This window comes from Miniopterus schreibersii, assembly GCF_964146895.1.
Source record: "Miniopterus schreibersii genome assembly, chromosome: 9".
Lineage (NCBI taxonomy): Eukaryota > Metazoa > Chordata > Mammalia > Chiroptera > Miniopteridae > Miniopterus > Miniopterus schreibersii.
The window spans coordinates 25,698,705-25,715,398 of record NC_138118.1 but is presented as its reverse complement, the minus strand read 5'-3'; the positions used below and the strand labels follow the sequence as shown (position 1 = coordinate 25,715,398).

The 16,694-nt window shown below is 38.2% G+C and overlaps 1 protein-coding gene across 1 annotated transcript in view; it reads left to right on the top strand.

The window, feature by feature from the left end:
- Window positions 1-16,694, top strand: part of CFTR (CF transmembrane conductance regulator) — a 226,552-nt gene that overhangs the window by 192,908 nt on the left and 16,950 nt on the right. Inside the window, exon 24 of the mRNA XM_081147741.1 lies at window positions 8,701-8,790. Within this exon, the coding sequence (XP_081003867.1) occupies window positions 8,701-8,790 (90 nt within the window). The remainder of the gene's footprint in view (window positions 1-8,700; window positions 8,791-16,694) is intronic.

The window sequence follows — 16,694 nt, the reverse complement described above, 5'->3', positions numbered from 1 at the left end:
ATTTATTTTTAAAATTCTATAATTCAATCTCACATTCTTGATTTGTTCAAATTGGATGGATTTCTATTTCACAGATTCAACTTATAAAATTTTAGTCACTGTGATACTTATAAGCATTTGGGCAACATTTTAAAAGAACTAAACATGATATAAATATATATACATATTAATATTATACATATATGTATGTGTGTTTATAACTTCGTGTGGAAAATAATGTAATAATAAATAATAATACAAGAATAAGCTCTGTGTTTTGCATACTCACAACTGTAAGCCTACTTTTGTCCCACCCTGTATATATTCTGAGCCAAAACAAAAAAGCACTATATCCTTGCCCTGGCCAGTGTGGCTCATTGGTTGGGTATCGTCCCATACACTGAAAGGCTGCCAGCTCTATTCCCAGTCAGGGCACATGCCCAGGTTGCAAGCTTTATCCCTGGTATGGGGCATGCAAGAGACAGCCAATTGACATTTCACTCTTACCTCAATGTCTCCCTCTCTCTAAAAATCAATAAAAAATCTTTTTCAAAAAGAGCACTATATCTTTAAGGATAGGAGTCATTTCTCTGTCTCATTTAATTTATTTATTCTATGTTCAGTTATCACATCATTCAAATTGCTTTTTTGTTTTTCACTTGATATACAAGGCTAAAGCATACTGTCTATTGCAGTGATATATTTACAACTTTGAGCACTCCACTGAGCTGAAGAGTCAGCTTCAGGAAGGAGATCAGTCAGGCAATGAACAATGGTGCTCTCTTTATTTTTCTCCTTGTGTCCCAAGAATTGTTCTTTATACCATATATACATGACATTAAATAAATATCAAATATTTGCATATCTTAATTTTTCTATCGGTAAACAGTTTCTTAAAAGGTAGATAGAAGATCATTGTGATTTATAATTTCAGGTATATTTTTTGCTGTACAATCAGTCTGGCTGTGTCACCTTGGCCAAGCCACTTAACTTCTCAGGGTCTTGGCTATTTCATTTGTAAGTCAGGGAAAAGGATGTAGGGGACCTCCAAAGACCTCTCAGCTTTAGAGATAAATTTGTGGAAACTTCACACAGTTTAGAAAACAGAACTAAGGAGATTCCAAGATGGTGGGGGATTAAGTAGAAGTTACACTGACTCTCTCCCAGGACCAAACTAGAATTACAACTAAATTATGGAAAAACCATCCTGACTAATCAACTGAAGACTAGCTGGAGAGCACCCTCATAACCCAGGACCTAAAGTGGAGACCGCACAGAAACTGGTAGGAAGTGCAGAGGCACGAGAGGACTGCCTGGGCTCCCACAGGCACCAGCTGAAGGTCTGGAGGGATATCTCAGCTGTGGAGGGGTTCCCACTGAGGACTTCAGGGTCTAAACCCCAAGCTGGGCTCTCCAGCCCAGAGAACCAGAACTGAGAAAGGTACACACATAACATCTGGCTGTGAAAAGCAACAGGGTTTCTGTTGGCCAGGAAGAGGCACGTGGAAATGCAGGCACCCTCTTAAAGAGCCACCACACAAAATTTCATGTGCAGCTACTCACCTTGGGCTCCAGCAGAGGGAGGGCAGAGTGGACCGAAGCTGTGTGAGGAGAATCCACGGTTGAGGGCTCTGGGTATAGAGCTTGGATTCCTGTTCTGAGTCATTCCCCCAAGTGCAGAGGACATCTTTCTCAGGCAGAACTTTACTATCCATGCAGCTTATGCCTTGGAGGTGAGGCAATTGCCCCACCCTGCTGGAAAACCTCTTGCCCCCTCCTGTGCAGTTTATGCCTCGCTGTGGTCTACAGCCCGAGGCTCATTAAGAGACTAACAATCAGCCTGAAGGTAAAGGTAGATCTCTGGATGATTTGAGTATTTGCTTGATCTGTTTCTGGATGTGGGGCTAGAAACATTAGATCTTGGTGCACATCTTGGTCCTTTCTAAATGTACCCAGACCCAGCAGAGAGAGCCACAAGCTGTAGATAACTGAGAGGTCTAAACAGGGTACTCAAGGCCAATCACAAACAGTGTCTGACACTGTCCTGCACCAGAGACCATCCAGAAAGACTGGGAGTCCTAGCAGGTTTACCAAATACATAAAAACAAACCCAAACAAGTAGCTTTTTAAAAAGGGGGAGACAAAAACACAAGCTCCAAATGAAAGGACAAGAGAATTCTCTAAAAAAAGAGATAAATGAAATGGAGATAAGCAACCCTATCAGATACAGAGTTCAGAATAATGATTGTAAGAATGCTTAACAGCATGAGAAAAAGTATGGAAACTATGAAGGAAATTAAGAATAACATAGCAAAAGTAAAAAATACATTGGAAGGAATAAACAGCAGGTTACAGGAGGCTGAGAATCAGATCAGTGAAATAGAAGACAGGGTAGAAAAAAATCACTCAATCAGAGAACCAAAAGGAAAAAAACAATTAGAAAACAGGACAGTTTAAGGGAGCTGTGGGACAATCTGAAACGTAACAATCTTTACATCATAGATGTACCAGAAGGTGAAGAAAGTGAGCAAGAGATAGAGAACCTGTTTAAAGAACTAATGGCAGAAAACTTTCCTAACCTGGTAAAGGACAAAGTCATACAAGTTCAGGAGGCACAGAGTGTCCCAAGCAAGAAGAACCCAAAGAACTACATGCCCATACACATCATAATTAAAATACCAAAAATCAAAGACAAAGAAAGAATCTTAAAGGCAGCAAGAGAAAAGCAATCTGCTACCTACAAAGGAGCTCCCATAAGGCTGTCAGCTGATTTCTCATCAGAGACTACAAACTGGAAGGGAATAGCATGAAGTATTCAAGGTAAGGAAAAACAAGGATCTGAAACCAAGACTACTCTATCCAGCAAGGTTATCATTCAAAATAGATGGTGAAATAAAAGCTTCCCAGACAAAAAAGGCTAAAGGAATTTATCACCACCAAACTAGCACTGCAAGAAATGTTAAAGGGGCTGCTATAATAATAAGAAATAGAGAGAGAAATATGGGCATAAAGAATTAAAATGGCAATAAATAAGTACCTATCAATAATACCCTTAAATGTAAATGAATTAAATACTCCAATCAAACGTCATAAGGTAGCTGAATGAATTAGAAAACATGGCTCAAATATATGCTGTCTATAAGAAACCCACCTCAGAACAAAAGACTCACACAGTATGAGAGTGAAGGGACAGAAAAGAAAGTTTTTCCATTCAAATGGAAATGAAAAAAAAACACAAAACCTGAGGTAGCAATACTCATTTCTGACAGAATAACTTCAAAATGAAGGCCATAACAAGAGACAAGAAAAGTCACTACATAATACTAAAGGGATAGATCCAGCAAGAGGAGTAACCATGTATGCACAAATATAGGAGCACCTAAATATATATAAAACTTCTGGAGGACTTTAAGGGAGAGATCAACAGCAATACAGTTATAGTAGGGGACTTAAACTGGATAGTTCAACTTCACTGGATAATTCTTCCAGACCAAAAAAAAAGTCAACAAGGAAACAGTGACCCTAAATGACACACTAGATCAGATGTATTTAATTGACATTTACAAAATATTTCATCCCAAAGGAGCAGAATATACATTCTTCTCAAGTGCACATGGGTCATTCTCAAAGATAGACCTACATGTTAGGACACAAAACAAGTCTCTATAAGTTCAAGAAGATTGAAATCATATCAAGCATCTTCTTGGATCACAATGGCATGAAACTAGAAATCAACTATGGTAAAAACACTCAAAAACATTCAAACACATAGAAGCTAAATAGCATGTTATTAAACAATGAATGAGTTACCAATGAGATCAAGAAAGAAGGCAAAAACATCCTGGAAACAAATGAAAATGAACACACAACAACCCCAAATCTATCGGACAGAGCGAAAGCCGTCCTGAGAGGGGAAACTCATAGCACTACAGGCCTACCTCAAAAATCAAGAAAAATTTTTAGTAAACTATCTCACCTTACAACTTAAAGAATTAGAAAGCTCCCCTGTGAGGCTGTCCGGACCAGGGCTTTTGTTTTTTGGGAGTTTTTTTTATTGCTGCTTCAATTTCATAAGTTGCTGTTGGCCTACCAGGGACACAGACAGTAGTGAAGGCCTGTGGGGGTGGCGGATCTGGGGTGGAGAGGATTAATGGGGAAAAAGGGTACATCTGTAATACTTTCAACAATGAAAATAAATTAAAAGGAAAACAGAACTAAAACAGCTACTGGCACCCTGGAAACAAGAGCGTGCCAGATACTATTTGTAATATTTGTAAGACATGAATGAAATGTTTGAATAGTTGTATGAAATTGAATTTGAACTGAACAGTTCATTCAGTTAATTTTTCTTTAAAATTAAAACATTACTTTAATGCTAGTCAATAAACTGTATACAAAAGACTTACAGAATTTCTGAATTGTATTAAATCCACTACATCTAAACTTTTGGGTGTCTAATTTCAATAAGCAGCTTCCTTCCTTTATAATTTTGTATATATATATCAATTTGAAATAAAATTAATTAATATACAGTACTAAACATTTGACAAATATTACATGTAAATGATTAAGTCATTAGAAAAAGTTAGGCATACTATTTCCCAAGCAATTATATATAGAAATGGTTTTAATGGATTGTTAGTATTATTTCTTTCAAGACTATTGGTTATAGTAGTTATTCTTGCCAAAGGAATAAAAGCAATAGCAGAATTCTATGTTTTTATATTTTTACTTTTTATCTTTAAATCAGCCCATTTATTTATTCAGGAAACATTTATTGAGCATATACTATGTACAAAGCCTGTGAGTTAATGACAGGGTACACAGCAAAGTTGTGGTGAAGAAGAGATGATCACTACAAAAATTATCACAAATTCATAAACATTTTAATACTATAAGCTGTAAAGTACAGTTATTATGAGATCACACCTCGAGGGACATTGTTTGATTTTGATGATTTGAAAGATGCCAGTTAGAGGAAGTGACATCTGGTTTGAGACTTGAAGGATGTAGTTGGCCATGGGAAGATAGTAGGAGATGAGATTCATAGGTTGGGAGTATAGAATGTGTGAAGAATCTGAGGAAATAAAATAAAGCCATGTGGCTAGAGTGAAAGGCCGGGGGGCATGGAGAACACTAAATGGGCCAGAAGGAGTAGAAGGGGCTAAATCATGTAGGGTCTGTCGACCATCTTAAGGATTTTACATTTTCCTTGAGTGCAATGGAAAGCCACTGAATGTTTTTCAAAAGGTTGATGACATAATCCAATTTATACTTGTAGGGACTGCTTTGGTCACTAAATGAAATTGGACTGGAAGGGTAGCAAGAGTGAAAGGAAAGAGATTAATTAGGAGGTTCTTGTAGTGTTCCAGAGAGAAGTATTGATGGCTCAAACTATGCAGTAGCAGTAGAGATAGAAAATCAATGGATTTGAGACATATTTTGGGAAAACAATTCACAGGTCTGATGATTGATTCCATTTTGGGAAGATTAGGGAGAAAGATAAGTCATGAATGACTCCCAAGTTTCTGCACTGAGGAAATGAAGGTGCCATGTATTGAAATGGAAAGCCTAGAGGTAGAGTAGATTTGAGAAAAAAGATGGCATTTTCCATTTTACAGTGAGAACCCTGAGGCTCAAAGAGCTTGGATTCTTATTCATAGATATATCTACTAGGCCAGAATTATATTACTATACCATCTTTGCAAACCGCATTTCCTTGAATAATTTCTGTGTCTGGTTTGATGTTCTGATACCTTTTGCCTCCACCCACGGTCATCCAGAGTAATGGCACTATTCCATTTGTCTGCAATAAAATTTATATTGTATTGTTCCATTGGATATGTAAGTCCTCTTAAAACTTACAAAGACACTGTAGCCAATATAGAACCCTTCAACTCAGATCCTGCATGAGAAGAGGAAGCTAACCTCTCCATTGACAGTGCAGGACCTGAGCTGTGGCCAGTGGATGGATAGCAGTGCTGTAATCAATACTATGCTACTGAGTGCTGTTGGGATCTTTATAGACCCGTAGGGCTGATCCTACCCAGCCCTTAATCTTTCCTGAGCTCCAGATTAGAGGAAAAATTGGTCCACGTAGGACTTGAGGCATTTTGCTATGGTGGCAAGGAGCACAGGTTTGAAGACAAACACCCTTGGGTCCTGCTAGCTAAGTGACTTTGGGAAAGTCACTTAAATTTTCCCTGCTGTGATACCTTCATGTGCAATAATAGCATCTATTTCATTAGGCTGATATGAAGATAAAGAGATACCGCAAGTCAAGAGCCTTACCTGGGATGTGGTAAACCTGCCGTAAGCAAGAGCTCTGTTTTCCAGCCACTTAGTTCCCAGTGGAGATAACTTTTCTGAAGCACATATACACTGTCTGATGCTTAGTAAACCTCCACAGTTGTTATTTCCCATCCCTCTCAGTAAAGCTAGAAACCTTTGATATAAAGAACTACAATATTAAAAGAAAAATGTAAAAAATAGTAAATGGCTTTCTCTTCCTCACTTATTTCACTTAGCATAATTTTCTCCAGGTCCATCCATACTGTCCCAAAGGGTACAAGAACCTTCTTCTTTACTGCATAGTATTCCATGATGTGTATGTCCCACAGCTTTTTTATCCACTCATCTACTGATGGGCACTTGGGCTGTTTCCAGATCTTAACTATTGTAAACTGTGCTGTTATAAACATAGGGGTGCATATATTCTTTCTGATTAGTGTTTCAGGATTCTTAGGACATATTCCTAGAAGTAGGATCACTGGGTCAAAAGGCAGCTTCATTTTTATTTTTTGAGGAACCTCCATACTTTTTTCCATAGTGGTTGCACCACGCTACATTCCCACCAGCAGTGTACTAGAGTTCCCCTTTCTCCACATGATCTCACTTATATGTGGAATCTAAAGAACTTCATAAACTGATGAACAGAATAGATTCGATGACATGGAAGCATAGATGAGACTGATGAATGTCAGAGGGATGGAGGAGGATGGGTGGGTGGAGGGGAAGAGAGTAACCAAAGAATCTATGTGCATATATGCACAACCCAAGGACATGGACAATGGTGGGAAGAGGGACTGGGGAAGGGGGTGGGATGGGGTAGAATGGGTCATTGGGGAGATAAAGGGACATTTGTAATATTTTAAATAAAAATAAATAAATAAATAAGTAAATAAATAAATAAATAATAGTAAATGGCAAAATTCCACTGGCAAGTCTTTGAACTTTAGATACCAAATAAGCCCAATTTTTTAAAATAATGAATTGACTCAAGTTCTCAGAGCCACGTCCTCTTCAATTCTCCTCAGTTTATCAGAATTCTCTGATAATTCCCTTTGCTCTGTTTAGCTTATTTAGACATTGCTTTCATTTACTTGGAAGCTTAGAGGAGAATGCACAGATATACTTACCATACATCTTGTCATCTGATGAGTCATCTAGTCAACTCACATCCACTTCTGTAAAGCAATATACATATCCCTCAGGAAGTTAAGTAATAGCAGACAAGGCTTCTTGTTGGGGCTCTAGAGGATTCCTGAGATATCCAGCAACACCTTTATTCTTTAGGCCATAGATTTTGCCCTGAGGATTGAGATCTCTGATGTATTTCTCCTTGTCTGTGGCCGCCATCATGAGGATACTCGTGTTTTGCCTGAGAGGCACAGATACCATTAATCTGTAGGCATCTTGCCTTGTGCAGTTCCTTACAGATCCAATTGACACTGAGGATTCTCTGTCTAAAGCAATTTGTGAAAACTAAGCCTTTAAGAAATTCAGTTCTTACTTCTTTCTGGATGTTACTAACCAAAGGCAAAACCAAAAGGACAAAGAAAAAAATTATTCTGAACGTTAATATCAAAAATATTTTTCAGTTCGCTCATAGGCACAAAGAGAGAATTGAATATTATTGTTGTATCAGCATTTCCCAATGAGATAGTAAATTTCTTTTAAAACACCTTTTAATCGTATAGGTCTACCTAAGTTGACAGTAATGTGGCAAGTAGAGTATCACAGGGTGATAGCTGAGCAGTACTCCTTGCAGGGAGTTAGATTGTCATTGTGTTACTTCAGCAAGATCAATCTCAACCTGCCTCCGCCTTCCCTCTGTAGCATGCATTCGGTTAAACAAATATTTGATTTCTGCTCTTTCACTGATTCCTAAGTGAATTCTCCTGTGCCTGTCTGGTTTTGGAAGTAGAGGTGTGCCTTGGTTTACAGACCAGATAAACATGTGTTTAAATAAGTGTCTGTAATTTAATTTTAAAATCCCTTAGGAAACTAGGTTTGTAATAGAAATTCAAGGAAAATACATTAATAAAAACTAAAAATTTGTTCAAACCTTTGCAACTCATAATCTTATAATTTTTAACTATTAATTTAGTATTATACTTGCTTGTAATAAGAAATATTACTAGGAATAAAAAATTTAATTTCCCACTATTTACAGTGATCTTAATTTCTTTATCCTAAGGACATTGGGATAAGAAACATGTTCATAAGGGGCTTCAACTGTAGATATATTTTATTTCTTAAAAAAGATACAAAGCAAATATAAAATTTTTTAAATTTAAGAAAATTAGATGGTAAGTACATGGGTGGGTGTTATATTATTTTACAATACTTTTTCTGCTTGAACTATTTCACAATAAAATTTGGGAAAAAAAATATATTTATGTTATTCATGCTTTCCTCTTTTTTTCCTTATTGCTGTAGAAAGTATTTATCTTCTCTGGAACATTTAGAAAAAACTTGGATCCCTACGAACAGTGGAATGATCAAGAAATATGGAAAGTTGTAGATGAGGTAAGGGTGCTAACTAACATATTATAAAGAGGTAGTTCATACACACACAAGAGTGGTTGTCATAGCTGAGATAATTTTACACCCTGTGTATGTGTGTGTGTATACAACTTGACATCGAAGAACTCTAATATTCCTGGAGCACCCAGTATGGATTAGACCTCCTTCTTTCCTCAGTGTTTAGTCTCCATCTATCAGGCCCCAGAGGGAGCATTTCTTTGGCCTTCCCCACCAATGTGCATCAATGAGACATGAACTGGGAGAGACCCAGGCACCTACGGCACACCAGGATTATTCCTGATACAAAGAATCTCTCTACACCTTCTCATCTACTCCCTGACTGGGTTTTGAAGCGTACCCAGCAGAAGGAGGAAGCTTTGCTTTGACATGATGTATTTCTCCAGGAAGCATGGTTTTAACACATAAAGATGATGATCATTCTAGAGCACTTGCAGATGACTACAGTCTTCTCTGGAAGCCACCAGGAGTCAACTGCCTTTAGGGAATGTGTTGGCTATGAGTGCTTCTAGGCACAATGCCACATGACCTACATAAGGTATACATTCCTTGAGGTCATTAAGGCACCATATAGGACATGTATGGGTTAAAACAGAATCAAAATTCTTAAATAACACACTGTATTTATCCAATAGGTAGTTTATTATATTTGAAAGTATTATACACAGGAATTTGGGGTGAGGAAGAGAGCTGGAGTGAAATGCTTGGTTCCTTTAACAAAATACCCTAACTAAACTTACAATTTTTTTTAATATATCTTTATTGATTTCAGAGAGAGGAAAGGAGAGGGAGAGAGAGATAGAAACATCAATGATGAGAGAGTCATTGATCAAGCCCGCAACCGGGGCATGTGCCCTGACAGGGAATCGAACCCCGATCGCCTGGATCCCAGGTCGATGCTCAACTGCTGAGCCACTCCCGGCCGGGCTAAACTTACAATTTTTGAAATATAGGCATTATATTAAGATAAGGGGGAACATAAATTGCTCTATTTCATTAAACTTGAGTTTAAGTTCAAGGCTCTGGATGATGACAGTCTACAAATATGGGACCTAAGAACTTTGAGATTCAAAGGTCTTTTTAGGGAACAATATTATTCCACTATTTCCTGTATTGTTGGTCCTTGTAGCACAATTCTGTTTATCCCAAGTGTTCTTTCCTTGTCTACCTTCATTCAGAGTGGATCTTTCCAAGAGCTTTGAAATATCTGTGAGTGTGAAACACTTCTCCATTGAGTGCCCAACCTTAACATGCCCCTAATAAAATGCACTTAGATTAACCATTTTCAGTATCAAAGTTCCTTATTACCCAACAAAGGGGAGGGGGGGTTAAAGAAAACATTAACTAAATTGCAGGTGACACATTTTGAGATCTTTGATGTGGCTTCCAAAATGAACTTTAGGTACACAATGTCGTGGGAGAGAAACTTGCAAAGGAAGGCATTAGACTATAAAATCTGCAAATATTACCAAATCAAAATAAAATTTACAGGAAATCGGGATCATAAAAATATCTCAAATGTTAGAAGACATGGTTAAGATTTTAAATACCAATGGAATACAAAAATTTTACCTGTTTTGATTTTTATTTGAGCAAATTGTATTGAGGTATACCTTTTTACTGATCATCTTTTTAATAATTTGATAATGGAGATGTTAATCCTGTCCCTACAGTAATGTCATGTGCTTTGAGCAGTGGTGATAAGTTTTTGCTGCAGAGGCCTGAAAATTGCATACAAACAAATAAGCAATAGCCCAGAGAAGCAGAAAAGGCATTGGTTTAAAAGTTATAGGCCCTGGGCTTTAGTCCTAAATGTTTGATCATATAACATTTCCAAACAGAAATATTTGGGGAGGGAGGGCGGGTGTCATTTTGTAAACTGGGCAGGATACTGGGGAAAATGGTGTAAGGCAGGATGACCTGGGACAAACCAGGATGTATGCCATATTATCAAGTACTCTCTGTGACCTTGGCATGACTCATGTCTTTAGAAGGAAATAAACTGAATAAAGGCAACAGCCAAAATCATGAATCTTATCCCAACAGCACCTCCTTCATAATTCCCCTTTTCCCAAATGAAAATCACATGCACATGCAATGACAACACTGGACCAGGAAACACTTTATCCCTATCTTGGATCTGGATCGTAACTCCAGTGTGAAACCTTACCCTTGCTGACATAGACTAGATTGTGTGAAAACATGAGGATCATGCCTAGTTAGTAACTCTAAGGTTTGGGAGCAAGCTGGCTGAAACAGCTCCCTGTCCCTTTGTGCTGTAGGCCCATACCTTCATCTTGGCACTTTGTGAACTGAGATGGTCTAATTTCCACATCCCAAAACAAATCAGAGAACGATAGCTTCTCCCCAGAATGACTGATTTTACCAGCTATATGGACAAAGAGAATCTCAAAACAAACCCCTAGGTTTGTGGCCCAATAACTTGATAGCATTGTTATAACATTTTAAAATATATTTTTTTATTTTTCAATTACACTTGACATACAATATTATATTAGTTTCAGATGTATAACAGTGATTAGACATGTAGTTATAAAGTAATCATCCCAATAAATCTAGTACCCATCTGATGCCATATATAGTTATTAAAATATTATTGACTATATTCCCTGTGTTGTACTTTACATCCCCATTCTGTAACTACCAATCTGTACTTCTCAACCCCTTTCCCTTTTTCTTCCATCCCTCCAACCCCCTTCCCATCTTGCAACCATCAAAATGTTCTTTGTACCTCAGAGTTTGTTTCTGTTTTGTTTGTTTATTTTGTCTTTTAGATTCTACACATAAGTGAAATCATATGGCATTTGTCTTTCTCTGTCTAACTTACTTCACTCAGCATGATACCTTCTAGGTCCATCCACATTGTTTCAGATGGCAAGATTTCATTTTCTTTTATGGCTGAGTCATATTTCATTGTATATATGTACCATTTCTTTATCCATGCAAGCTTTGTTTGGTTTCCATTCCATGAAATACTTTTCCATCTCTTTACTTTGAGTCTGTGTGTCTTTCAATCTGCAATGAGTCTCTTGTAGACAGTATATGTAAAGGTCTTATTTTTTATCTATTCAGCCACCCTTTGTCTTTTGATTGGAGCAGGAGCATTTAATCCATTTACATTTAAAGTAATTGTTGATAGATATGTAATTATAGCCATTTTTAATCATTATTATTATTATTATTCAAAAAGTCCATTTAGCATTTCTTATAATATTGGTTTGGTGGTGATTAACTCCTTTAGCTTTTTCTTATCTGAGAAGTTTTTGATCTCTCCTTTAAATTTAAATGATAGCCTTGTTAAATACAATGATCTTGGTTGTAGGTCCATGTTTTTCATCACTATGGATAATTCATGCCAATCCTTTCTGGTTTGCAAAGTTTCTGTTGAGAAATAAGCTGACGGTCTTATGGGAACTCCCTTGTAGATAACTAACTGTTTTTCTCTTGCTGCTTTTAAGATTCTCTCTTTGTCTTTAACCTTTGGCATTTTGATTATGTCGTGTCTTTGGGTTCATTTTGTTTGGGATTCTCTGCACTTTCTGGGCTTGTATGTCTATTTCCTTCACCATGTTAGGAAAGTTTTCTATCATTATTTCTTCAAAAGGTTTTCAATTCCTTGCTCTCCCTCTTCTCCTTCTGTTACCCTTATGATATAAATGTTGGTTTGCTTGAAGTTGTCCCATAGGCCCTTTCAACTATTCTCACTTTTTTGGATTCTTTTTGCTGTTCTGATTGGGTGTTTTCTTCTACCTTTTCTACAAATCTCTGATTCAGTCCTCTGCTCCATCTCATCTACTGTTGATTTCATTTAATGTATTCTTTATTTCAGTAATTTTATTCTTCATTCTGACTGGTTCTTTTTTATGTTTCCTATCTCTTTGTTGAAATTCACACTAAATTTATCTACTCTTCCCCTAAGTTCACTGAGGATCCTTATAACCAGTGTTTTGATTCCCACATCTGGTAGATTACTTGTCTCCATTTTGTTTAGTTCTTTTTCTGGAGTTTTGTTTTGTTGTTTCATCTGGGACATGTTTCTTTGTTTCCTCATTCTGGCTGCCTCCCTGTGTTTGTTTCTTTTTTAAAATATGTTTTTATTAATTTTTAGAGAAAGAGAAAGGGAGATGGAGAGAGAAAGAGAGAGAAACATCAATGTGTGAGAAACATTGCTGCCTCTTTCACACACCCTGACTGGGGATTGAGCCTGCAACTTGGGCATGTGCCCTGACGAGGAATTGAACCAGTGACCTTTCAGTGCACGGGACGACACTCAGCCAACTGAGACCAGCCAGGACATGTTTCTATGTATTAGGTAGAGCTGCTATGTCTCCTGGTCTTGGTAGAGAGGCCTTATGTAGTAGGTGTCCTATGCAACACAGTGGCACAGTCTCTAAGGTCACCTGAGCTGGGCACTCTATGTGTGTCTCTTGTGTGTGTTGTGTATACTTTCCTGTTGTAGTTGAGCCTTGATTATTGTTGGCATGTCAATGAGGAGGATTGACCCTTAAGCTGATTTGTTATGGGTCTGCTTGTGATTACAATGGAGGAGCTTTTGTCCAAGGGCTCAACCTATGGAACAGGGTTCACTTTAGTGGGGCTCTGATACCTGCTGAGTCTCCCTTTTGGGAATATCATTTGTGGAGGTGGCTGGGTGGTGCTCTGGTGTGGTCTGATGCTGGCCACTGAGTGTGTTGGTTTTAGGGCCCCTTGGGAGGTTCAAGTCATGGCCAGCTACTACTGTGCCCTTCCCTGGGCCACCTGGTATGAGGTACAAAGTGATCCACAGATAGGTGCCACTTGAGCTGTGCTTGGAAGTGCCTCGGAGAGGTTAAGCTGTGAACTGAGGTCTGCTGCTTCTGTTCCTAGGTTTGGGGATGCTTAGCAAGTGGTACAGGGCTTGCTGAGGCTGTGTCTTGTTTGTTTGGGGTCTGTGAACTTTTGAGAGATTTTAGAAAAGTCTAAAGCATGAGCCAAGATAGGCCATTTGAATGGAAAAGCCACTGGAAGCTGCTAAGCTAAGCCTACAATTTGGGTGGGGTGGGGTCTCAGGGAATCACCAGGGCAGGGAAAACAGTGTTAACCAGGTCAATGGAGACTCCAGTATGGTGCCTACTTTGACATGCAGGGGGAAGACTCAGCAATGGAACAGTGCCTCTGGGAGAAAGCTTCCCCTCCAGTCCTCACCCTGAATCCAGACAATTCAGTTCCTTCCCGTATGTTTCTGGTGCCTTTCAAGCTGCCACCCCAGTGCTGGATCTTAGAGTGAGCGAGTCCATGTTTGGGCTCTTTAAGAGGAACAACTGAGACTCCAGCAGCCCACTGTCTCACTCAGCCACAGCCTCCACTGATTTTCACAGCCAGAAGTTATGGGGACTTCTCTTCCTAGCACAAGAACCCTGGGCTGAGGAGCCTAGTGTGGGGTTGAGACCATGTGCTCCTCAGCCAGGACTTCCACAGCTGAGATATCCTTCCCAATTTTTAACTGCCATACATGGATGTGGGACCAACCTGCTTCATGTCTCCACCCCTTCTACTAGTCTCAATGTGGCTCCTTCGTATATCCTTAGCTATAGGACTTCTGTTCAGCTAGACTTCCAGCAGTTCTCAATGATGGTTGTTCTGTAGTTTAGTTGTAATTTTGATGTGGTCATGGAAGGAGGTGAATACAGTGTCTCACATCTAAGCATAGACAATTACCTTATGTCCATAGAAATGAGTTTCTTATGTTCACCACCCACATAATTGTCCTGTGTTTCTAATCTTAGGGAATGGCTTCACCATCCTTCATTTGCCCAGAGGCTTGACCTGGGGCTCAGTCTTGACTTCTTGACTCTTGATTTCTCCACATCAAATCTTGTCAAGGCTGTCTCCTGCAAATATCTGGAATCTATTCACCTTTATTCATCCCCACCTGACACCACTGTAACACTCATTGGGTTTTTTTAAAGAGGCTCCTGCCTGGTTTACCTTTCTTGCCATTCATTTCACTCTTTGTAGCTTTGGTGATCTTTCTAAACCCTGCATCTGATCTCTTGTTTCTCATCTTTCTATGTCTCTTTATTGCCCTTTGGACAAAGTTTGTACTACTTAAGGTGGCTTAAAAGGTCCTTTGTGACTTGGTCTCTGCCTGCCTCTCTAAATCGCTCTCCGACTTCCCCACTTACTGTGATCTAGCTATACTGAATTTCTTTCATTTCTCTAAAGTACCATGTGCTTTCTGTTCTCCTGAAGCTTCTTCATATGCTGTTTTGTGTACCTGGAAAACCCTTCACTGCCTGCTCCTACCCATCATTCAGGCATCTCCTTACACTCTGCTTCTTTCCAGAAACCTGCCCTGATGCTCCAGGTCTGAGGGAGGAGCCCCTTCCAGGTGTATGCTATTTCTCTACCCCTAATCACATTCTTCATGTGGGCTAGAGATTTACCTTTTAACTTGTCCATGTGGGTTCCTTAAGAGCAGGGATGCTGTCTATTCACTGCAGTATTCCCAGTGCATGGAGTAATGCTGGCCACATGGATGGTATTAAGTAACTACTTATTGAATGAATGAATGAGTGAATGAATGATTTAATTAATTTATTTAAATGAATAAATAAATCATTCATGAGTAATATATTATGAAAATGGCCTTATGATGAATACACACAAGTGTTACCTTTGGCAATGAAGACACTAATTCTTCAGAAGTCTGAGGCACTGAGTTGAGATTACTGGTGGATGCAGGAACAGTAGTATCCTTTGCTTGTTCACAGGCTTTCACCACAGCAAGCTGGCCCAGTGTTATTCATAGTCTAAACAGTAGGTCTGTTGGTTTTAGAATGAAGGCTTTTTTGGTTATTGTTTGCTTGTTAGATTATTTATAAAATAGTTTCCTTTTTTACACATTGATAGTGAGGTAAATTACTTTAGAGAGCAAGCTAAATAGCAGAAGTAGTGGCCTTTTAAGTTAAAAATTTGCCCTGGAAAACCTACGGAGTAGCAAAAGGAGTGTCTCAAGGAGTTGAGAGTGTCTATTTTTATAACTGCCTCCTAGGGGACTATTTAGTTCAAGTACAATTCACTTTTTCTGATTTTTGTTTTATGCTTCCTTCTCACAAGATAAACTCTTGCTCCACAATAACATTCCAGAGTTCAACAATAGCAAAAGTCAACATTTTAAAGAATATACCTAGTTTTTTACAGACTGCTAAATATTTTTTAGTTTGGTATGTCACAAAACAAAATGTCTCCTTTCTAAATAGGTGTTTGGAGACTGTATGTGGTTTATTACTCAACAGCGTAAAGCTGGCAGATTCTTTTGTCCTAAAGTTCTTTTATCCACAATTTGTTGGTGCTTTTATTTACTTTTAATGCTAAGTTAGAATGAAAATGATTATATTGTTCAGATTCCAGTAATTTTTAATTCACCTTAGTTTGGACAGTTTGTATTTGTTTATTTATTTTTATTTTTATTGTTTTTTAGAAACTATTTTCCATCAGCCTTATTTCCATTTTGTTTAAGAGTTTATGAAAGAACAGCCTAAGAGCACTCAGTGGTTGTCCCTACCCATTCAGTAGCCTGAGCAATGGGGGTTGCATACCAGTCTTCAATGCCAGGCTACATTTCTTTTTAATCTATTGAAAAAATGGATTATGACAATATTATAAATGATTTTATATTGGGAATATGTATATATTTTTATTTAAAGGATTGTGCTGCTACAGATAATTAAATAATCTCAAACAATTCCAATTTCAGTCTTTTCCTCCCCCCATAGCACTTATTTCTTTAAACAATAATTTCTCACTATTTTTCTCTCTGTCTGGACTATGAGTTCCTTCAAGGCAGGGCCTAATGTGATTCATCTTTGAATCCCTAGGTCTGCTGT